This window comes from Typopeltis vanoorti, chromosome 15 (assembly GCF_054136105.1).
Source record: "Typopeltis vanoorti isolate ZY-2024b chromosome 15, IOZ_Tvanoo_1.0, whole genome shotgun sequence".
NCBI lineage: Eukaryota > Metazoa > Arthropoda > Arachnida > Uropygi > Thelyphonidae > Typopeltis > Typopeltis vanoorti.
This window is the reverse complement of record NC_143563.1, coordinates 101,717,631-101,742,656: the sequence shown is the minus strand read 5'-3', so window position 1 is coordinate 101,742,656 and position 25,026 is coordinate 101,717,631. Positions and strand designations below refer to the sequence as shown.

The 25,026-nt window shown below is 37.4% G+C and overlaps 1 protein-coding gene across 4 annotated transcripts in view; it reads left to right on the top strand.

Annotated features, from left to right (window-relative positions):
- LOC150099031 (serine/threonine-protein kinase Nek8-like) overlaps window positions 1–25,026 on the top strand; it is a 1,046,903-nt gene that overhangs the window by 151,004 nt on the left and 870,873 nt on the right. For all 4 annotated transcript variants that reach the window (XR_016549512.1, XM_090405252.1, XM_090405251.1 and 1 more), the window contains exon 4: window positions 2,099–2,202. Coding sequence is in view for 3 of the 4 variants with exons in the window: in XM_090405252.1 (XP_090261378.1) it covers window positions 2,099–2,202 (104 nt within the window). In the remaining variant the exon portion in view is untranslated. The remainder of the gene's footprint in view (window positions 1–2,098; window positions 2,203–25,026) is intronic.

The following is a 25,026-nucleotide window of genomic DNA, read 5'->3' as shown; positions in this document are numbered from 1 at the left end:
GTCATATAATAATAATATCATTATTGTTAAGATTAGGGTGGTTGATACGAATTTCACATGAATAACATGGATAAGAAGTGCAATTTGGTGTCACTATTTCATCCACATCATCTACATCAGAGGTTGGGAACCACTGGTATAGATGATGAAATTAGTTGCGGTTCGTTGTAGTTAGTGGATTGAGTGGTGGAGACGGAGAATTGTGGAGTAGGTGCTCTCCCTTGATGAGTCTTTGGACTCCTTGGAGGTGTCATATAATAATAATATCATTATTGTTAAGATTAGGGTGGCTGATAAGAATTTCACAAGGCCTCCTTAAATTTACGTTCATACCACATTTTGGTGTGATGTAAACAACAAATGTTTTTCCAGATTCTATGTAAAGTATTCAGGGTACAATCAAAAAGGCCAGCTTTAGCATAGTTATTAAATTTAATGTGCCCTTTATGTTCCTTTTTCTGATAGCAACTGTGGGAATATAGGGATAACAGGATGCACAATTTCTGTCAGAAAAAAGGAACATAAATGGCACATTCAGTTTAATAACTATGGTCAAGTTATTAAATTTACTTTTGTCATTCCGAAATATTTTACATAGAATTGACTGGAAAAGTTTGTTGTTACATCACACAAAAACGTGGTATGAACATAGATTTAAGGAGGCCTGTGAAATTCTTAACAATAATGATGGTCTAAAAATCCCAGGAATATGGAAGGGACATATTCTACCTGCATAACCTTTCTCCTTAAGAGTTAATTATAACTAGGACTATAGGTAATCCAGGATCTTAAATCTAATATAACAATTCTGATGTTAAATTAGGAATCACTTCTGCTGGAATAAAACTATCTACATGAAAAAAACAAATTCTCTGATGTTGTCGTAAATAAACAGAATATATAGCTATGATGTAGTTATTTTATTTTATTTCGATTCCCGTCCACGACGTGAGGAGCTTAAGGATCTTCCTCAGCCAAGATAGCCAAGTTAGCCGGTCTTGGGTGTGGGCAGTAGGGTTTTTTCCTCCAGTTTATCTGGGGTTTTTCATCCCGCAAGCAGGCAAACCGGCCCAGTGAACACACAGGTTACAGTCATAAATACTTACGGCAAGGAAGGCAACGGGAAACCACCTTGCTCATAATCATCTCTCCCTAGAATGGTAGCATATAGCTACTCTGCCCCGGCCGCATGGCAGATGGGAACCAGAAGAAGATTTTATTTCATTTATTTATTTTATTTTATTTTTCACTAGAGGGCAAGCATGTAGAATAACCATTGATCAAATTATTGTCTCTTTAGCATACTATGTGAAAAGTAATATAGCTTGTCTCTGTATATATACATGTGTCTTTCAGATGATGACCTTAATATGAAGGTCTAAATGTTGGGAAATTAAAATAATTATTTCTAACACAGTTGTAGTCTCTATAATTTGTCTGAAATGAGTGCTGATCACCATGTAACACTAAAGGAAAGCTCTTTGAGTCCATCTGCTACCTGTCCTCTGGACCCCTCCTTTCTCACAGAGTGTTTCCTAAGGACTACAATCTCCTACCATTGAATTAAAATACATCAATAAATACCTTTTCTTTTCTAGTTACTTTGTAACAGACATTCATTCACTTTCTAGCAAGTGTTATTTTGTTATGTAATTCACAAGTATTGAATATCTTGCATAGTTTGAAATGAACATGAATGATAAAGTGCTAGTTCATGATAATACCAGAAATTAGCACTAATGCAGATTGATAAACTTTGAGGATACAAAAGATTGATTGAGGATACAATTGCTTTGGAGGCTGTGTTTGGTTTCCACAGTAGGATTGTGGATTATCATATTGCAAACCTTCATTAAGCAGGTTGGTCTTACATGCTGGGTGATTAAATTCTACCAATACACATAGGTGTTTGTGAAAGATGTTTGAGGTATGCTAATTAGAGCTGCATCAAGTGGGTAGGTTATATTGATTAACACTGGTAACAACTATGTATGCCATTATATTTATTGTAATCTAATGTATTATTTTGAGTTTATATATGTTATTTTTATTAACCCCTTATGATTACTGTAAACAATATCATATTTGAATTTTGTAGGTAAAGGTTCTTTCTATGTTAGATCATCCAAATATTATCAGCTATTTTGATAGTTTTGAAGAAGATGGAATTTTGATGATTGAAATGGAATATGCTGATGGAGGGTAAAATTTTTAAATTATTATCATTGAATATCTAAATCAGCTAACGTGGTAATAGTTATCAAGAAAAGTACTTCCTATAATTCCTTCATTTGGGTTTCTGAAATGCATTATCTTGATGATACAAACTTATTCATTTATTAATGCATGCAGAATTTTAATGACTTGCTACAAGAGCTTAAACACTCTTTAATATCTTCAGACTTTTATGAAATACATTGATAATAACTGATTAAAATACATTAAACCATTAAACTAGCACTCACTAATCATGAGGGAACTCTCAATTCATTAGCATAACTTAAGCTTACATTGCAGCATCTATTCAAAGTGGCATTATCTAAGTTTACGCTGTTGGATTCATTTATTACTATAGATAACATTAAAGATCATCATCAAATCATCATTTCTTTTAGAGTATGACAGGTCTTATGGACAATATTTCAAAAGCATTTGTCAAGTAATGCATCTTTGAATCTAGGAACAATGGAATCCAGCCATCTGATGTTATTAGGTGACTAGATTTGAGAATTTTAGTTATGACAACTGATTTACAGTTAAATTCAGGTGACATAATTTGTACTCACATGATTCCTTCTTATGTTTACTTCACTGTTCAGTTAATCCTTATTTTTCTTTACTTTTGTTTATTTACAAGGGGGATATCCTCCTCTCTTCACTGTATAGTGGGGATGGAAAATAGTCATTTCCTAGTTCTTGTTGCAGTTAAGCTTCATAGTTTTCTGTGTCATTGTTCATGCTCTATTGTACCACTTATGTATGTCGTGAGGATGCCCTCTATATTTTTTGATAGAGTGATCAATTTATTTTTATTATTATTATTATTACGTGACACCTCCAGGGAGTCCAAGGACTCATCGCGGGAGGGCACTCTACTCTACTACGCTAAATGCGTCTCATACTCTCCACTACTATTCTCCTAATACGACACTACTATCATCAGTGCCGTCTACTACCCATCACCAAGAACAGTATTTTTTTTTTGTCTGTAAATTGTATGTGTTTTTTTTTTTTTTTTTTAGTTCAGAACTTTACTCCTACCATAGTAGCATTATTTGTAAATAGCACAGTGATTTAATTTTTTTTTCTATGATAAATCCATACATATAAGCAGGAGTCTACAAATTATACAAAACCCTACTCACTACACAAAAAAATTTACCCAAGAATATCCACTATTTTAGTGACGTCCCAGTAAGATCCACATACAGACAAATCAGCCCTTCAGAACACACAATTTACAGACAAAAAATACTTGTGGTGGTGGTGGTGGGCAGTCTAACCTAGTGATAAATAAATTTTCAACATCTTTCTCTAAATCCAGAGTAATTTTTAAAAAAGGTGATAAACCTTTTGGCAACTCCCATAGGCACAGATGACTTGCTACTGCTTCTGCCTGGTATCTCCAGCTCTGGGCCTGGCTCCCACTGAAGAGACCTCAATAAAGGTCGAAACTAGTCTGGGTAGATGGCCAATCCCTTTAATGCATAACAGTATACATATCCACATAGGAAATGTGTTTTGCATTATGGGAGATACTGGGTTAGAAGTGCCTGGTAGCTTGCTCCACCTTTGCCACGAGTTGCCTTGGTGTTGCACTACTTACTGGATAAGATAGTACAACACTATATTTAGTCCTGAAGATATTTTCAGGCGCAAACTTTGTTTGCTCTCACTGGGATAAAGGATTAAACTAAATCTATTATAGTCTAACCTAGTGATAAATAAATTTTCAACAGTAGGTGGCGTTGATGTACATGATGATGGTAGTAGAGGTTCAGTGTAGTTGGTGGATGAAGTGGTGGAGATGAAGAGTTGTAGAGTAGGTGTCCTCCTTCGATGAGTCTTTGGACTCATGGAAGTGTCATGAAATAATAATAATAATAAACATAAGTCAATAGGAGTTCCACAAGATCATTAATAGTGTTGTATCATGGTTAGAGAAGTTATTTATTTTTATTAAATAAAATACATTCTATTTTGTTCATTCTTCAGTTACTCACTAGCTAGTGAAATCTACTCACTACAGACAAGTGGATGAGTGTATTTGTTGAGCCCTGCACATAAGGTTGTTCACTTATAGAATATTAATACCTTGTAGGAGCAGAGAATTAAGAAATAAAAAGAAACTTGTTAGCATTGGATTTTAAAGCCTAAAGGCTGTACCCTTTAGTAATTACATAACAGTAGAGAGACTCTTCTAAATACTGCAATAGAAAGAATCAGTGAAAGAAAATTTTAAAAATTTGTTCGATGAATTTCGATCTGAACTGTTAGTACCTGCCGCACATGTTATATCAACTTTTGTGAGAGTGAGGGAATTTGATATGACAGTTGTGTTGAACCTTGAACCTGAAAATATTTATAGAAAATGCAAGCAGCAGAAACTTAATGTCTGTAAAAAAGAATGCAGTGAATTGGCTAGAGATCAGTCATTAATTATTAATTGTTCTATTGCTTTCTTCAAGAGCGCTCACTATTTTAGTGAGGGATCTTAGAGATATCACTCCAAATACAAGAATGATATTCATTGTTTGGAGGAGGTTTGCAATTTATATAGAGCTAATAGTTGTTCAAAGGTAAAATAATGCCGTCCATAAAAGAGAAAACCTAATTTCTTAGATACTGAGAAAGCAATATTTGTACTGTGTTTATACTGAGAAAGACAATGTAAAAGTTATCCCAAGAAGAGAAATCTCATCTTGTTCAGAGGATATTGTCAAAAGTAAGTCTGTAAGGAAAGAGATTTTCTTTTTGTGATAAATAAATTTGAGATTTACTAATACTAAAATTAACAGAGTTATCAGATAATTACAGAACAATGGTTAGGAGAAAATGGAAATTATGAGTTGTAGAAATAGATATTCTGGAGGATTTGTAGATATATTACACAAATTTTATCAAATGAGAAAAAGGAACATGGTGTACTGTCCCCATCAGAACTGTGGGTTTCATTTGCTGTCAGCTGGAAAAGTTCATTGATATTTAGAAGTAGAAGGAACAAAGGAAAACATTGCAAAATTTGAGGGTAAAGATCTGTCTGCCATCACATGTAATGTGTGGCAGAGAGAAAAGCTGAACACAGTAGCAAAAGCTAGAAGGAAATCACGAAAAACATGATCAGATTCTTTACAATATAAGCTATATACTAATGATGCCAAGAATATCCAGAATAAAGGAGAAGAATTGGTGGTAGATTATTGGGATCTCTGAGATGATGTTGATGGAATATGATATAATAACAGGAATAGAAGTAACAGGGTGTACCCTGCTATTTGCTATCCTGCTGAAAAATGCTTTAGCATTTTTCAGCAGGATATGAAGGGAAAACACGGTGGTGGAGTACTGCTGATGACAAGCGATGACTTATGTCCTCTATGAGACTTTTTGCAATTTGGTAGATTGGCCCTAATGACTTTGTAGGCATATGGCGTGAGGTAGAGGTGGGCAAGACAGGATATTTAGTGGGGTGTTGCTACAAGCTAAAGCACAGAGGATGAGGAGCAGGAGATGTTTAGGCAATTGAGCTTGGCAAGTGCACGAAGAATGATTGTTACGGGAGATTTTAACTATAACAGTATTAACTGGGAAGAGGAAAATGCCTTATTCACAATGTAATAGAGGGAACAAGAGGTTCAAGAGTTTTGGATTTGGTCATAACATCACAAGAGCTGATAATAACTGAGATGACATCTCTCCTCCCATTTGGAGAGAGTGACTATGTGGTTTTGACTTAGAAGATGAATAGACATGCAGGAGTATCAAAGAGAAGGGAATGTATGTGGAATTATAAGGTAGGTGATTATAATAGTCATATCAAATTGAGGTAGTTCCATGGAGGGCAGAATTGGAAGACAAGGAAGTGCTTGGGAAATTGTGAAGGAATATTTGTTAGTAGCAATAATAAGCTCTATTCCATGGGTGAAGAAGTGGACACAATTTGTTGTAATGTGGATGACAAACAATATCAAACAGGAACTGCAGTTGAAAAAAAAGATTACAGAAGAGATATAAGGAGAGGGGTGGAGGGTAGATGCATGAAGAATACAAGACGCAGGCCAGGAGAGTGACTGGTATGGTGATGAAGGCACAACTGGAATATAAGAAGAAATTGGTACTAAGATTCAAAGAAAATCCTAGGGAAAGACGCAGGCCAGGAGAGTGACTGGTATGGTGATGAAGGCAAAACTGGAATATAAGAAGAAATTGGTACTAAGATTCAAAGAAAATCCTAGGGAATTTTTTAGCTATGTGGCCAGCAGGAGGAGAAATGCTTTTGGAAGAATGACATTGTGGAATAAAAATGGGAATAGAGTGACTCATGCAGAGGACATATTGTTCACTGAACACTTTATTGGAGTATTTCATCCTGGAGAAGTAAGTTTTAATACTAGAGGGCTAGGGCAGGTTCGAGGTTTAGAAGAGCCAGAGGAGAGTGTGCTCCAAATGTCAGTAAAGCTGTGAGACTGGATGGAATTTCACCACAGATTTTGAGAGAATGTGCTAAAGAACTGACAGCTCCAATGACCTGGTTTTTCAATGAAAGTCTGGCTACAGAATATAAGGAAGTAAGATAGCTCCATTGCATAAGGGTGGTAGCAAACTGGAAGTGTTTAATTATAAGGCCAGTTTGTGTTTCATCAGTAGTTGTTAAGATCTTGGAGAAATTAGTGAGAGACTATATAAAGCGTTGGGCAGATGAGGATAATGTTATCTGTGAAAGTCAACATGGATTTTTTAAGGAATGCTCTTGCTTTACTAATATGATTGCCTTTTATAATAAAGTGACAAGAACAGTTGATGAGGAAAAGGCGTATACTGCCATTTTTTTTTTTGGATTTTGCAATGACATTTGACAGGGTGCTACACAATAAGCTGATGGTTAAGTTGCAGCACATGTATTTTAATTGTCGGGTTAGTCAACTGGATTCAGGATTGGCTGTCTGATAAGTATCAGAGAGTTGTGTATGCTGGGGCAATATCAAGGAGGCAGAAGGTTACAAGTGGGGTCCCACAATGTTCAGTACTGGGACCTGTATTGTTTAACTGTTATTATATCATTGACATTGTCAGTGTATTGCAGAGGGATATTCAATTGTTTGCAGATGATGTGAAGCTTGGAAGAGTTATTAGTAATATTACAGATGTGGCAATCCTGCAAGAGGATTTGAATAAACTAGAAATAAATAGAATGATGGGGGGTTGGTGTGTGTGTGTGTGTGTGTGTGTGTGTGTGTGTGTGTGTGTGTGTGTGTGTGTGTGTGTGTGTGTGTGTGTGTGTGTGTGTGTTGGTTTAATGCTGAAAATGTTAAGTCTTGAAGTTTACGATATATCGATGGGAGGCTGCTTACTCAATTGGAGGAGCTGTACTGGATGAAGTAGGGGAGACAAGAGATCTGGGGGGTGATATTTCAAAAGTGGTGAAGGTAACCCAGAGGATTGCTACAATACTGAGAAGGACACTGACCTGCAGAGATAAAAGAGTTATCGTTCCATTGTATAAGATCCTGATCAGACCACACTTAGATGATTGTCCTCATATTTGGTACCCAGGATTTGAAGGGGATAAATTAACTGCAGCAAAGGTACAGAGACAGATAAAGGATGGTTTCAGGACTGTGCAGTGTTAGTTTTGAGGATCAGCTGAGGGAATGTGGACTGCAGAGTTTGGTAGATAGAAGACGGAGAGGTAATATGATTGGGACTTTTAAACTGTTGAGAGGTTGTTACAGGTTTAAAACTGGGGAGTTCTTTTGTTTGGTGGAACAGTGGGAAGGAGCGATGACAAGGGCCATTCCTTGGAAGTTGCAAGAGAGTGAGAATAGGTTTCTTTTCATGGAGGGTGGTTGAATAGTGGAATGCATTGCCTGATAGAGTGGTGAGAACAAGAACGGTCAATGAGTTCAAGGTATGGTATGTTAGACTTTATGTTTCCTAGAAAGGACCTCCCACGATGAGTCTTTTGACTCCATGGAGGCTTGAATAATAATAATAATAAGAGCAACTATTTTAGCTTTCAGAGACTTCTCCATGTCTAGAATGGTTTACATAAAAAAAGTTCCCTTGTTATCAACATGGTGAAATGCCTTTTATAATAAAGTGACATGAGTAGTTGATGAGGGAAAGTTATATACTTTGTCTGTGATTCACTATGAATAGATTTGCTCAAATAATAGATAACCAGGTTTTTATTCGTATATGTTTTTTATTTGCACTAGTCGTATTTCTTCAACATATTTCACTGTCTATATGGCTAACAGTATCTTCATGATGTTACTTAACATAAGTAAAAAAACCAACAAAAAAATGTTTTTCAATATCTGCTAATATTTATAAATTGAAAAGACTGAAATGATAGCATAATCACAGGTATCACTAGGCATGTTACATGTACTCTTGACATTATTATTATTATTATGGGCAACTCCAAGGACTCATTCACTGTCATAGCACCCACAACAGACTCTGGCAGCTTATTCCACTCATTCACCACTCTAAAAGTAAAAAACCCAGCTCTAGCACCCTTACTAATCACACTCTTGCCCAGCTTCCATGGATGTCCCCTAGTCCTCCCACCACCAGTCCTGTTCTCAACCCTCTGAATTAATCCTGTAGAAACCCTTCAGCAATTTGAATGTCTCAATCATATCTCCCCTTTTCTGCCTATCAACCAGTTTCTGCAACCCACAAATCTTCAATCTGTTTTCATAAGGTTCATTCCATAGACCTGCTATCATCTTGGTCACTCACCTCTGGATCCTCTCAGCCTCCTCCCCATCAAGAAGAAACCTAGGTGACCATATCTGGGCACAGTAATCAAGATGGGGTCTTATCAAGGCTCAATACAGAGGAACAATAACTTGCTTATTTCTGCTCATCAAAGTATTCTTCAGCATCCAAGTGATTTGATGAGCTGATTTAGCCACTTTTGCGATGTGTCCCCTAAGCTTCAACTCCCTATCCACCAACAGTCCCTATCATGGCACCCTATCAAATGCCTTTGCATTTGATAGGGTGCCATGTGATAAGTTGATATTTAAGTTGCAACACATGGAGTTCAGTATCAGATTAGTGAATTAGATTGGAAATTGGCTTTCTGATAGATATCAGGAGTAGTGTATTTGGAAGCTGCGTTAAGGAAGAGAAAAGTCACAGGCAGGTCTTGGAGGGATCATTACTTGTACCTTTGCTTTTTAACCTTTATATCAATGATATTATCGTAGAAAGATATTCAGCTATATGCAGATGGTGTTAAGCTTGGAAAGTTATTAGTGATATTGCTGATGTTATGACTAATTCAGATCATTTGAGTTAGATGGAAAGGTGGATAAATGAATTGGAATGTCAGTTTAATGCAATTAAATGTAAAGCTATGAAATTTGGGAACCAGAAATAGAAATCTACATATTCTATTGGTGGATTTATACTAGAAAAAGTGAATGAGGCAAGGGATGTTGAATGGTGAAAACAACCCAGAGGATTGATGAATGATGATTATTATTTATTATTATTAACATCTCACTGCCATGGGGTTGGAGACTCATCATGTGAGGTAGACCGTATCGCACACAATGCTCATCCAGCCCTGCTTTAAACTGGTTCAATGTTCTCCACCCAAAACACCCTTAGGCATTCCACTCACCAACCACTCTTCATACAAAGAATAATTTCCTTGTTCCTCTGCTCACATCCTCCATATCCAGTTTCCAGCAATGGCCTCTTGTTCTAAAATCTCTTCCATGTCAACCCAATAACAACCCCTGACTAGCTTATATGTCTCAATATATACCCGCCCCCCCCCTTCCTCCTATTCAAGTCTCTGCAACTTACATTCTCTCAAACTGTCCTCATACTCGACAATCCAAAGACCACTGACCACCTTTATGAATGTTCTCCGAACCCTTTTCAATATATCCTCATCACCATGAAAACCCAGCGACCAAATCTGTGCACAATAATCCATATGAGACATGATCAAGGCCTTGTACAATGGCATTATAACCTCTCTATTTCTACATATCAGGTTCCTGTACATCATTACCATTATCGAATTTCATATCTTCACAACTTGTGCAATGGTCCTTGTACACCATCACTCATAGACCTCTCTTCTACTCTACTTCCTTTAAAGTTTGCCCACCTTGTGTATATTGCATCTCATCGTTGCTTACCAAACCTCAAAACCTTACACTTTGCAACATGAACTGATAGTTCTACTTACCTGCCCATAACATCTGCTTGACTCTGCATTGCTCTCCCCAGTTTTGCATCATTTGCAAAGAGTTGCATATCACTAGTTAAAGCCATCCTGATATCATTGACATACAAATTGAACAACAATGACCCCAAAACTGGCCCCTGTGGCATGCCACTAGTGACCTTTCTCTTTTGGGATACTGCATCCCCATATACAAGTTTCTGATACCTATCTGACAGCCAGTTACTGATCCAGCTCAAAATTCTGTTATCCAGTCTGATCTCTTTCAATTTATTTAAGAGCTTGTCATGTAACCAGTGGTGGCTCATCCATAAGGGCTGCATTGAATGCAGCCCCTGTGGATGAGCTGCCACTACATGTGACAGTCTATCAAAAGCCTTTCCAAAATCTAAGTACACCACTGTATATGCATCTCACCTGTCCAAGGTATTTGTCACCTTGTTTTAGTACATAAGTAAGTTAGTGAAACATGATCTCTCACTTTAACAAACCCATGTTAATAACCACAAACAGTACTGCCATTATCAACCCATTTCTGTACCATATTTCTCATCAATCTCTCCAGTACCTTCACCACAACTCCAGATATACAGACAAGCCTATAATTTGTAGCTGCAGTCATCACTCTCATCACACACTATACTTTCATCCAGCAACACTTTCTCCAAAGCCATTTAAATGCAACCCATCACACCTGTATAATTTCATTCTTCCCTCAAAACATATGCCATGCATCCACAAACTTCACTCCCTTCTTCTCTCATGGCTCTACTAACATACAATCATGATGACAACCTGACACACTGACAACCTTTCCTACTACACTGTTTTTCTTTCACTCTTCTCAATAGTTTCCTGATATTTGTCCTTATATTCTTCTTATGTCCACTTAGATCATTTGTCCCCACAATCATTTCATTTCATTAAATCTTGCACTTCAACAATTTCACTCTCTATCACTCTTGCAGTCTTGCCACCTCTCGTTCTGCCACACCTTACTTCCATTTCCTCAGTCATATTTTTTTTTGCTTCTACATCTTTGCATTCTTTCTCCTTCACTTTCTCTAGCTTTCATTTCATTTCCGTTTTTCGTAACTTTACAACTTTTTCTGTAACTTTCACATTTATATCCTTGTATCCTTTCACTCCCTCAGTTTCTCTAGCTTTTGTTTCATTTCGGTTTTTCGTAACTTCTTCTGTACATCTTTAGCTTCTACATCTTTGCATTCTTTCACTCCATTTTGGTTTTTCATAACTTTTGCTTTTACATCCTTGAATTCTTTCACCCCCTCAGTTTCTCTGATTTTCATTTAATTTCTTTCATGTACACCATCTTCTATCTTTTCAGTCAGTTTTGCATTCTTTGCATTGTGGTTCAACAGTACATTGCACTTCTGACAAATCCTTACTTTCTCTCATCTCTCATTCATTTTCTCTCTCACTCTCTAGAAACACATCTCTTACACTCTGCTATTCATACATATTGTGCTACTGTGCTTGTCTAGTAGCACCGGTCAATGCCTGTGTGGTTGACATTGTGAACACTATTGTGTTATACTTAAAAAGACAATTTAGACTAATAAATCTGGCAGAATTCATGCCAAAAATCATGCAGACACACTCTTTATCAAAAATCAATACTAAACCCTAAAATTCATGAAACATTGCCAATTATTATTCAAAATAGCACTTATCCTTCCGGAGCTCTTTTTTGACACTACACAACTTATGGCCTTCTAGCAGCAATAGCAGCGGATTAATACTAAGAAGATACAAAGATTAATATGAAGAATTACTGCCTAATGGTGATTCCACTGTATAAAGCTCTGATCAGGCCACATCTAGATTATTGTGCCCAGATATGGTCACCTGGGATTGGAAGAGGATAAATGAACCTTGGAGAGAGTATAGAAGCAGATAATCAAAATGATATCAGGACACAACAATGTAAGTTACAAGGATAGGCTGAGAGCATGCAAAGTATAAAGTTGGGCAGATAGAAAATGAAAGGATGACATGCTTGAGACATTTAAACTTTTGAGAGGTATATATGACACAAGTGGGATTTTTCATGTAGTAGAACAAAGGGCCATCCTTGGAAATTGCAAAAGGAGGCAGTGAGTAGGAGGGCAAGAAGTGGCTTTTTTGAATGGAGGGTGGTTGGACCATGGAAATCATTGCCTGATTGAGTGGTGAATATGCATATGGTGAATGCGCATAAGGAATAATATGACAGACTTTGTGTTGTCTAAGATGGACTTCTCATTATAAGTCTTATGATTCCATGAATGCCCCGAATAATAATAATGTAAATCATTTATTAGATGACAGATTTTTCAGATAGCACATTAATTTGATTTTTCCATTAATCTGCAAATCCAAATTATCAGTTTTCTAGATTCATGGAGAAACTATTAATTTGGATTTGCAGATTAATGGAAAAATCAAATTAATCAGACTATTCCTTATACCCAGATTAATGGTACAGTCAGTTCCACAGCACATTCCCTTAACACACATAGTGAAATTCCATCTAGTCCCCCCCCCCATCTTAATGACATGCTGTACTTAGTATTCGAAGTATATCCTCTTCAGTTACTTGTACGACTTAACTCCTTCCTTATTCTTCTGAGAATAAAGCGTTGAATAAAGTGATCATTAAATGATTGTGAACAGACTGTCTTGCTCCATCTGGCCGTTAATCAGTTCACAATAATTTTTCCTCACACTGGCTACATAGTGGAATTCTCCATGGATTGTAGCTCTAGTGTCTTCTCATATTTATAATAATTTTTCTCTCCTTACTATACTAGTTACCTTCCTAGCCTAGCCTTATATTCCTCATGCAACTATTCTCCATTCTTTCTTTATATACCTGCCATGGTTTCTTTTTCAAATGCAGTTCTGATTTAATTTCTCCAGTCATCTACTTCACTCCAAATCACTTCATTTTCACTCATGATATACAATCTGCTATTTCTGAGCTGGTTTCTAAGTCTATGATAATTGCCTGTCTTATAATTCCACATAAATTCCTCCCACATTGATACTTCAACATGCCTATTCATCCTTCAAGTCAGAACAAAATGATCACTCTCACCAACTGGAGGCAAGTATGATGTCTCAGTCACAATCAGATTCTCTGATGCTATGACCAAATACAAAACTCTTGATCCTCTTTTCCCTCCACCACATACTTGTCCCTCAAGAAATAAATCCAAAAATTCAGTTCAGCTCTCTTAGTACTCCTTGCTGCCTCCTCTGCCCAGTTTATGATGCTATAATATGACTACAAGAAGATATTCAGTTGTTTGCAGATGATGTGAAGCTTGGGAGGATTACTATTAATAGTGGTGATGTTTTGGCTCTTCAAGATGATTTGAATATGCTGGAAAGGCAGGCAATTGAATGGAGATATCAGTTTAATGAAACTAAATTGTAAGGTTTTTAATTTTCAATTCACAGATGGGATGCTTCATACTTACTTGGTGGAGGTTTACTGAAAGAAGTAGAAGAAGCAAGGGATTGTGGAACGATTTTAGATAGAAATTTGAAGGTTCAGAGACATATCACAATGGTTGTGAGGACAACTAAGAGAATTAATACAATACTGAAGAGAAAGGACATTAACCATGAGAAATAAAAGATGGTGGTCCAATTGCATAAAGCTTTGATCTCAGCACATCTGGTCTCTGTTTCTCTGCTCATATCTGGTCATGAGCATTTGAAGAGGATGAAATAACCTTCAAGAAGGTACAGAGGTGGATAACAACAATAATATTAGGACTATACAATGTTGGGTATGAGGTAGATTGAAGTCATACAAACTAGAGGGTTTGCTGGGATATGATTGAGACATTTAAGCTGTTGAAATATTATTACTGTATTGACACCTGGGAAGTTTTATATATGGTAGAGCAAGGGGAAGAAAGAAGGACAAGGGACCTTTCCAAGAATTTGCAAAATGAAATAGTGTGTAAGAGTAAGTTTTCTGAATGGGGAGTGGTAGGAGCTTGGTATGCATTGCTTGAGAATATGGTAAAAATGCAAATGGTATGCGAGTTTAAGGAAAGTGATATGATAGATTTTATGTTATCTAGAATTGATTTGGAATGAGGAGTTGAGCAGTAAGGAAATAAATGCTTCTCGGGAACTGACAAAGAAATGCATAATAGCACCATAATGTAAATGTATTCTGAAGGTAGATATAAAATCGATTAAGGTGGAGCTTAAGCATGAAATTTGGAAAAAGAAAGTACTTTGGAGAAAGTACAAGATGAACAATGGTAATAATCAGTCACATGAAGAGTATAAAGAGCAAGCTAGGAGAGTGACTCAGTTAGTAAGGAAAACAAAAATAGTGTATGAGCAGAAATTGACAAATCAGTGAAGACAAACCTTAAAGAATTTTTTAGATATGTGGCAATTAGAAGGAAAAATGATCATGATAAGATGAAGTTAATGGATGAAAATGGTAGAATGGTAACTGCTGCAGAAGACACTGTTGAACTATTCAGTCATCAATTTATAAGGGTCTTTGATCCTGATCAGAGTGGAATCATGAGGAATGTAAGTGTAGAGGACATAGGTGAGAGTGGCTTAATTGTGAGTGAGCAGTTGGTATTTGAGAAAATTAATAACCTTGATGTCAATAAGGCGATAGGATTTGATAATATATCACCACACATCTTAAGAGAATGTTCCATGGAATTGGCATGCCTGTTTAATATGAGTCTTGCAACAGCACAGGTTCCAAGGAGTGGAAGGAGGCTAAATTGTTCCACTGTATAAAGGTGATGAAAAAGGGTGTAGCTTCAAATTATAGGCCAGTCTATATATCTGGAGTTGTGGTGAAGGTAGTGGAGAGGTTGATGAGAAGTAGGATGCAGAAATGAATTGATAACAGCAGTATTCTCTGGAATTATCAGCATAGGTTTGTTAAAGGGAGATCATGTTTTACTAACTTACTTTTGTACTATAACAAAGTGACAAATACCTTGGACAGGGGGGAGATGCATATACAGTGATGTACTTCGATTTTGCAAAGGCTTTTGATAGACTGCCACACGAAAGGCTCTTAAATAATTTTTGAAACAGATGGGATTGGATAACAAACTTTTGAGTTGGATCAGTGACTGGATGTCGGATAGGTATCAGAGACTTGTATATGGTTGTGCAGTATCCCGATAGAGAAAGGTCACTAGTGGTGTGCCGCAGGGTTCATTTTGGGGTCACTGTTGTTCAATTTGTATATTAATGATATTGGGATGGCTTTAACTGGTGATATGCAGCTGTTTGCAAATGATGCAAAACTGGGGAGAGCAATGCAGAGTCGAGCAGATGTTAAGAGGACTTGAATAGATTATATGAATGTGCAGGTAAGTGAAACTATCAGTTCCATGTTACAAAGTGTAAGGTTTTGAGATTTGGTAAGCAACAATAAGATGTAAAGTATATGCTTAGTTTGGAAACTTTAATGGAAGTAGAGGAGATGACAGATCTAGGAGTGATGGCGGAGAAGGACCTGATATTCTGCGGCCACATTGCACAAGTTGTGAAGACGTTAAATCAGAAAATGGTAATGATGCGGAGTACCCTGACATGTGGAAATAGAGAGGTTATGATACCATTGTATAACGCTCTGATCAGGCCTCATATGGATTATTGTGCACAGATTTGATTTCTGGGTTTTCATGATGACAAGGATATGTTGAAAAGGGTCCAGAGAAGATTCACAAAGGCGGTCAGTGGTCTTTGAAATATGGAGTACGAGATCAGATTGAGAGAATGTAAGTTGCAGCTCATGAATAGGAGGAAGGGGGGGGGGATTGAGACATATAAGCTAGTCAGGTGTTGTTAACAGTGAAGTGATTTGTCATAAAATGGGAGTGGGGGTAAAACAAGATGCCATTGCTGGAAACTGTATAAGAAGAGTATAAGCAGAGGAGTTAGGAGTTGATTCTTGGCATGAAGAGTGGTTGGTGAGTGGAATGCATTGCCTGAGTGTGTTGTGGGTGTAGACACATTGAATCAATTTTAAGCACAGTTGGATGATCATTGTGTGCAATAGTGCTTACCTCCGACAATTAGTCTCTGACTCCATGAAGGTCAAATGCTAATAATAGTAATAATAATCTCAGACTTTCTCAGTTCTGTGAAGACCTCCTTCAAACCTGCCTTCATAACTGCACACCTTTCTGAACCATTTCCCCATGTTCTTTCTTTTCCATCCACAGTTACAGACATCCATTATGTATATTAACTGACTATATTCTCTGCTCTTACATGAAGTATTTTCTTTCTTTTTTTTTTTTCATTATTTTACACATCATCCCATCCCTCTTTTTTCTTTTTTTTTTCATCCTCAACCTTCTCATTTCTAACTTGTTCTGATCATACATTCTGTTTCTGAACATCTACTTCAAATAATGGAATTTCAAATATTACATATTCATCTGTATGTTCTGTTTCTTATCATCTGCCTTACATAATACTCTTTAATATCAATCCTGCATATAAGATCTCACAAAATCTCACACAGTAGTGCTGTGTGCAAAGTGATTAGAAAGAAAGAAGGAATCTCTTAGTGTTTCTTGAATAGACAGAGTGAGGAAAACAGTATGCAGAAAATTCACCAAGAACAGTTCATTGAACAATTCACCAAAAGGCAATTTATTATTATTATTCAGGCCTCTATGGAGTCAAAAGACTCATCATGGGAGGTCCTTTCTAAGAAACACAAGTCTATCAAGACTCATCAAGGGAGGTCCCTCCTAGAAAACACAGTCTATCATGCCACTCCTTAAATACATTGACCGTTCTCACTTTACTCACCATTCCATCAGGCAATTCATTCCATGGTTCAACCACCCTCCATGCAAAGAAACCACTCCTCACCCTCTTTCTCACAGTTTCCTTTTGTAACTTCCAGGGAATGGCCCTTGTCATGACTCCTTCCTGCTGTTCAACCAAGCGAAAGAACTCCCCAGTGTCAACCCTGTAACCATCTCTCAACAGTTTAAAAGTCTCAATCATATCACCCCTCCTTCTTCTATCCACCAAACTCTGCAGTCCACACTCCCTCAGCTGATCCTCATAACTAACATTGTACAGTCCTGACACCATCTTTGTTATCTGCCTTTGTACCCTTTCCAGAGATAATTTATCCCCTTCAAATCCTGGGGACCAGATCTGAGAACAATAGTCTAAGTGTGGTCTGATCATGGTCTTATACAACGGAATGATAACTCTTTTATCTCTGCAGGTCAGTGTCTTTCTCATAATTGCAGCAATCCTCTGTGTTACCTTCACCACCTTTGTAATATGTCCCCTAAATTTTAGGTTTCTATCAATCATCAACCCCAGATCTCTTGTCTCCCCTACCAGTATAACTCCTCCAATAGATTATGCAGCATCCCATCGATGTTTCCCAAACCTCAAGACCTTACATTTTGCTGCATTAAACGAAACCCCCATTCATTTGCCCACGTATCTAGCTTATTCAAATTCTCTTGCACGGCTACCACATCTGCACCATTACTAATAACCCTTCACAGCTTTGCATCATCCACAAACAACCAAATATCCCTTTCCAATCCACGGACAATGTCATTGATATAAAGGTTAGACAATATAGGTCCCAGTACTGAGCCCTGTGGAACCCCACTTGTAACCTTCTGCCTCTTTGATATTGCTCCACCATACACAACTCACTAATACCTATCAGATGGCGAATCCTGAATCCAGTTGACCAATCTGACATCCAGACCCATGTGCTGCAACTTGAATATCAGCTTATCATGTGGCACCCTGTCAAATGCCTTTGCTAAGTCTAGGAAAATGGCAGTATATGCCATTTAGAAAAAAAAGAAATCAAACAATTAACTGAAAAAGCAATTCATTGAAAATTCATTGTTTTCCTTCAAAAATCAGTTTGTCAAATGACATTTCACAAGAAACACAGTTTATTAAAATGCAATTCATCGAAAACCACAGTTCATCAAACAATCGCAATTCAATTCAAATCATTGAATGGAAAATTCATGAAGAAATGAAATGTTAAGACAATTTCATCAAAACTGAGGTCAAACTGATTCCTGTTTTGATGATAACTGTTACAGAGTTTGAAGTAACTAAAAAAAAAAAGTATTTACCAAACATGCAACAGTGTAACTTTCGCCTGACTTTACTTCACAGGAAACTTGAAGTTATAAACATGTGAGGCAACTCTTTGAATTGTGGAATCAGATAACAGAAATAAGGGCGATTTTTTTTCTCCTTTTAACAAACAAACAAACATTCTGTATTGTGAAAATATGAGCTACTTTTATGTAAACTATATCATGCACTTTATAGTGATTTATTTTTCTTCTTCTTCTTGTTTTTATTGATTCAACCTCCAGGAAGTGAAAGACTTATTGAGGGAGGCCATACATCACCCACACCAGCTGTCATTCTTCTCTTAAATTCATTCACATTACAGTCAAACTGTTCGACTCTCTCACGATTCTATGAGAGAAAAATCTAGCAATTACCCCTTTAAGTGCACTTGAACTTAACTTCCATATAATGAATAATTTTATTAACCAATATCCTATAACACCCTATCAAAAGTTTATAAACCTCTATCATATCACACCTCTTTCTTCTATCTACTAACATCTCCGGTCCACATACTCTCAGTTTATTCTCATAATCTACTTTCTGTAATCTTGATATCATCTTTGTAATTCTCCTTTGCAGCTTTGGAATCCAGAAGACCAAATCTGCATACACTAGTCCAGGTGGGATTGTATTAAAGCCTTGTAAAGAGGCAAAATGACTTCCATATCTTTACATGTCAATATTTGTTTCAAAGTCACAATTATCCTCTTAGTTGTATTTGCAAGTTTTGTTATGAACTTAAACTTTCAATCCATGATAATTTCAAGATCTCTAGTCTCATCAGTTACTCCAATCATAATCCTGCCTAGAGATAATATCAACAGAGAATATGCTGTTGATATCACATCACACCAGAGTGCATACTAACATTGAATTTACTTAATGCTTACTAACATTGAATTTACTGCCATTATTTGTTTGCCCTATATTGGAGTAATACTGGAGTCTAGTTTGAGGCTCTTCTGTATGCAGATTTGTGTAATTTTAATCTCCTGTAAATTAGGTGATTTTTCTGATTTATAGAGTACTTTTTTTAGATTATTTAGTGTATTTTTACTGTTGCCAAAAAACCCACAGAACAACAGAGCATCATCAAAAACTTAGGATAACAATAACATGAAATCCAGTAAAGAGAAGCTTTATATTGTTGATGTAAAAAAAGAAAAATTAACATATGAAATTTCAAAATTAAAAGGAATGATTCAAAAATCAACCTAGGAATTTCAGAAAGCAGAAAAACATCCACAAGAGCTACAACAGGAAAAGAGAACTGAAGAGAAAAATAATAAGAAGGAAAGCAAGGTAAGTCATAAGTTATTCATTTATTTATTTATGCATATGACTTTGTGAAACTGGCAAGTGAAATGTACAATCAATATCCAGAAAAAAATGATGAAAATCTTAACATGTAAAAGTTCCTTACATAAAAGGCACAAATTGCTTTCCAAGTCTTCCTTTTTTTTAAAAAAAGCAAAAGTAATTACAACTACAGATCAATGTCCAGTCTGGAAAGCCAATCCAAGACCTCATCCGTCACCTTGTGGATGTCCTATAGGCCACTACCGTGAAATTGGCACCTTGGGCAGTCGTACACAATATGAGTAATCGTCTGAGCTACGGGAGAACAATCACAATAAGGGTGGTCTAACAGTCCCCATTTATGTAGCAGGTAGCCACATCTGCCCTGGTTAGTTCTGATCCTGTTGATTGATGACCAGATCTTCCTAGGAAGAGCAAAACCAAGCTGCAGAGCATAGGGATCTTCTACCAGGAAGCCGTTTGTTGGGAGATTGTTGGACCAGTATTCTCTCCACATGTCAGGTGTTGATGGCAGAGCAGCTGAAGAGAGTTCGTCCATGGACCAGAGAGGCTTTCTAGATTTTAGGCAAAAACCAGGTGGATTTATGAGAGTCTGGTGCATGGGCAGGAGTGGGTTGCTCATTGCTTTATTAAATTCTTTAATCGAGGCTTGTCTTCTCCGTGTGTTTGGTGGAGCAATGTTAGATAGGACAGGCAGCCAGGAGAGAGGGGTGCTTCTCACTGTCCCACTAATTGTGTGCATGGTAGAGTTTAGCTGGGTGTCTATAATGTTAGCGTGTGTGTGTGCACTTCTTTCCCAGACAGGGGCATAATATTCTGCTGTAGAGAATGCGAGGGCTAGTGCAGATGACCTTAGGACTTCTGCACCACAACCCCAGGTTGTTCCAGCAAGCCTTGAAATGATATTGTTTCTCATTTTGATTTTGTTGGATAGGTTAGTGATGTGCCTTTTATAGGTTAGGCTTCTGTCCGGGCTCACTCCAAGGTATTTCGGGTGAGGCTCATGCTGTACCATTTTTCCACAGAAAGAAAGGTTGAGGTGTCGATTCGCCTCAACATTGTTCAAGTGAAATACTGTGGACACAGTTTTTGGTGGATTTGACTTCAAGTACCACTGCTTGAAGTACACTTCCATAAGTTATTAATGAATAATGATGATGATAATAATACCAAGGTAAGTTATTTAAAGTATAAGACAAAAGAAGTCATATGGTGATTTGATAATTAAATTTGCAGTTGAAGAAGGATACATAAAGCTTTCTGGAAGCAAAAATAAAGGATTTAACAAAGACAACAAAATTACTATTTCGTTTGGAATTAGTAATTTAAGAAGTCACAAATATAGTATGAGAGAGGATATGAAAGACTCGATGGAAGAAATGAGAAAGAAAGGTGAGAAAATAAAAATAGTTAGTTTATTACCAAGCTATGATAGTAATGGTTCAAAAAGAAGGGCAAAGCTAGCAAATGATTCAATGTGCAGGCTACATAAAAAAAAAAATGGGCATGCGTTTTTCAATGTATGGAGTGAGTTTGATGGTAGAAAATATTTGTATACAAGTTGGCCTGCGCTTGAATGGAATTGACATCGGGTGCCTAAAGAACTTATTTATCGGAATGGGATTTGATATCCTCTGCAAGGCTATTTCATCCCCTTCAAATCCTGACTAGATCTGTGCCAGTAATTCAAATGTAGTCTGCTCTTACATACAATGGAAATACCACCCTTTTATCTCTGCTGGTCAATATCCTCCCCAATATTGCAGCAGTTCTCTGGGTTATCTTCACAATCTTTGCAATACAACCCCTGAACTTGAAATTTCTATCTATAATCACCCCAAGATACCCTGCTTCCTCTACTTCTAGTATAACTCTGTGCTCTCATCCATTCTCTTCTTAAGCCAGTGGATTGCAGGGGGATATTCAGTTGTTTGCGGATGATGCGAAGCTGGGAAGGATTATTAGTAATAGCGCAGATGTGGTAGCCCTGCAAGAGGATTTAAATAAGCTAGATAGATGGGCAAATGAATGGGGGTGTCAGTTTAATGCAGCAAAATGTAAGGTCTTGAGGTTTGGGAAACATCGATGGGATGCTGCATACTCTATGGGAGGAGTTATACTGGAGGAAGTAGGGGAGACAAGAGATCTGGGGTTGATGATTGATAGAAACCTGAAGTTTAGGGGACATATTGCAAAGGTGGTGAAGGTAACACAGAGGATTGCTGCTATTATGAGAAGGACACTGACCTGCAGAGATAAGAGGGTTATCATTCCGTTGTATAAGTCTCTGATCAGACCACACTTGGACTATTGTTCTCAGATTTGGTCCCCAGGATTTGAAGGGGATAAATTAACTGTGGAAAGGATACAAAGACGGATGACAAAGATGGTTTCAGGACTGTACAAGGATAGTTATGAGGATCGGCTGAGAGAATGTGGACTGCAGAGTTTGGCGGATAGAAGAAGGAGAGGTGATATGATTGAGACTTTTAAACTGTTGAGAGGTGGTTACAGGGTTGACACTGGGGAGTTCTTTCGCTTGGTTGATCAGCGGGAAGGAGTGATGACAAGAGGCCATCCCTGGAAGTTACGAAAGGAAACTGTGAGCAAGAGGGTAAAGAGTGGTTTCTTTGTGTGGAGGGTGGTTGAGCCGTGGAATGCATTGCCTGATGGAGTGGTGGGAGCGAGAACGGTCAGTGACTTTAAAGAGTGGTATGATAAACTTTGTGTTTCTCAGGGGGGGACCTCCCCTCGATGAGTCTTGACAGACTTTATGTCTTAGGAAGGACCTCCCTCGATGAGTCTTTTGACTCCTTGGAGGCCTGAATAATAATAATAATAATAATAATAATAATCTTGACTTTTGATAAAACTGTCAATGTAGACAGTTTTGTCAATGTACAATCTTTATCTTCCTGCAGTGAGTCAAGAAAACTAGATCATCTTAATAGGAATGCTGACAATGTGTATGTATGTCTCTAGGATGTATAGTGATACGAACATCAATGAGCACATTTATGAATATGCTGAATGGAAGGTTGGACTACACGTTGGGTTTGGGTATTTTGAGTGTGGGGGGAGAGAAAAGAGAAAATTGTACAACTGGTGAAAGTAGACTGTAGATTTAAGTATAAGAAAAACTGAGGAGGTAACTTGTTATGTCTGTACACAAATCCCAAGAGCATTACAAACAAAGTGGTTGAGTTTATTACTTTTGCGAATGCATTGTAGCCTAAAATTGCTGGCATTAATGAAACCTGGCTCACAGAGTCGGAAGTCATAACTGCAATTGAGTTAAAAAGGATATAATATTTTTAGGAATGACATAATAGATAGAAGAGGAGAAAAGTCCTACTAATGATATTAGATGAATTCAGTTCAATTAGAATAGAAACACATGAAATTAATAATGTCCTATCTAGCACTGAGTTTGAGGCTATATAGTGTAAAGTGGAGGTTAACAGGATGAAATACATGTTGGGATGTTCAGTTGTTCTGGATAAAGAAAAGCACTGACAAATTATCCCAATGAGTACTACACAAGAAATTATTATTTGCGACTTGGGGGGAAGGGAAATGACATCAGGTAACACTGAATTCAGTGGGATCTGGAGGGGGATAATGAAAGGTATAGAAGCAGTGACATTTTTATGTCATTGCTTCTATACCTATCATTATCCGAAATAAAAGAGATGAATTAGTGGCACTGGCCAAAGATTATTGGGATCTCTGAGACGTAGTTGATGGAAGATTATATAATAACTGGATTGGAAGTAGCAGGGTGCAGCATTTTTCGGCAGGATAGGAAAGGAAAACATGGTGGTGGTGGAGTACTGCTTATGATAAGTGACAACTTATGTCCTCTAAGAGTGGGGACTTTGGAAGGCATTGGCTCTAATGGTTTTGAAAGCATATGGTGTGAGATAGAGGTGGCCAAGACAGGATATTTAGTGGGGTGTTGCTACAAACCAAGAAGCACAGATGGCAGAGAACAGGAGATGTTTAGGCAGTTGAACTTGGCAAGTGCAAGAAGAATGATTGTTATGGGAGATTTTAACTACAACAGTATAAGCTGGGAACAGGAAAAAGTATGTAATAATAAGGGAATGGAATTTCTAGATTTCTTGAGGGACAAATGTCTTAGGCAACATGTAATAGAGAGAACAAGAGGTTTAAGAGATATGGATTTGGTCATAGCATCAGAAGAGCTGATAATAACTGAGATGACATCTCTCCCCCCTGGAGAGTGTGACCATGTGGTTTTGACTTGGAAGAAGAATAGACATGCAGGAATATCAAAGAAAATGGAACATATGTGGAATTATAAATTATAAGGGGGATGATTATAACAGCCTTAGATATCAAATTGGGGTAGTTCCATGAAGGCCAGAATCGGAAGGCCAGGATATCATTAGTGCTTGGGAAATTGTGATGGAATATTTGTTAGCAGCAGCAGCAGTAGTAAGCTGTATTCCACGAATAAAGAAGTGGACACAATCTGGTATAAAGCGGATGACAAACAATATCAAACAGGAACTGCAGGTGAAAAAGAGGTTATGGAAGGTATGTATAAGGAGAGGAGTTGAGAGCAGATGCATGAAGAATATAAGACTGGGCAGAAGAGAGACAAGTATGGTGACAATGGCAAAACTGGAATATGTGCTAAGATTGGCACTAAGATCCAAAGAAAATCCTAGGGAATTTTTTAGCTATGTAAGTAGGAGGAGAAATGCTTATGGAAGAATGACATTGTGGGATAAAATGGGAATAGAGTGACTGATGCAGAGGACATAGTGGAATTGGAGTATTTCATCCTGCAGAAGGTTTTAATACTAAAGGGGTAGGGAAGGTTCGAGGTTTCGAGGTGCAAGATGAGAGTGTGTTCCAAATACTGAATACTCTATATGTCAGTAAAGCTGTGGGACTGGATGGTATTTTAAGAGAATGTGGTAAAGAACTGAGTCCTTCTTTGACCTGGCTTTTCATTGAAAGTCTGGCTGTGGGAGAGGTACCGAAAGAATGGAGGGAAGGCAAGATAGTGCCATTGCATAAGGGCTTTAGCAGACTGGAAGTGTCTAATTATAGGCCAGTTTGTGTGTCATCAG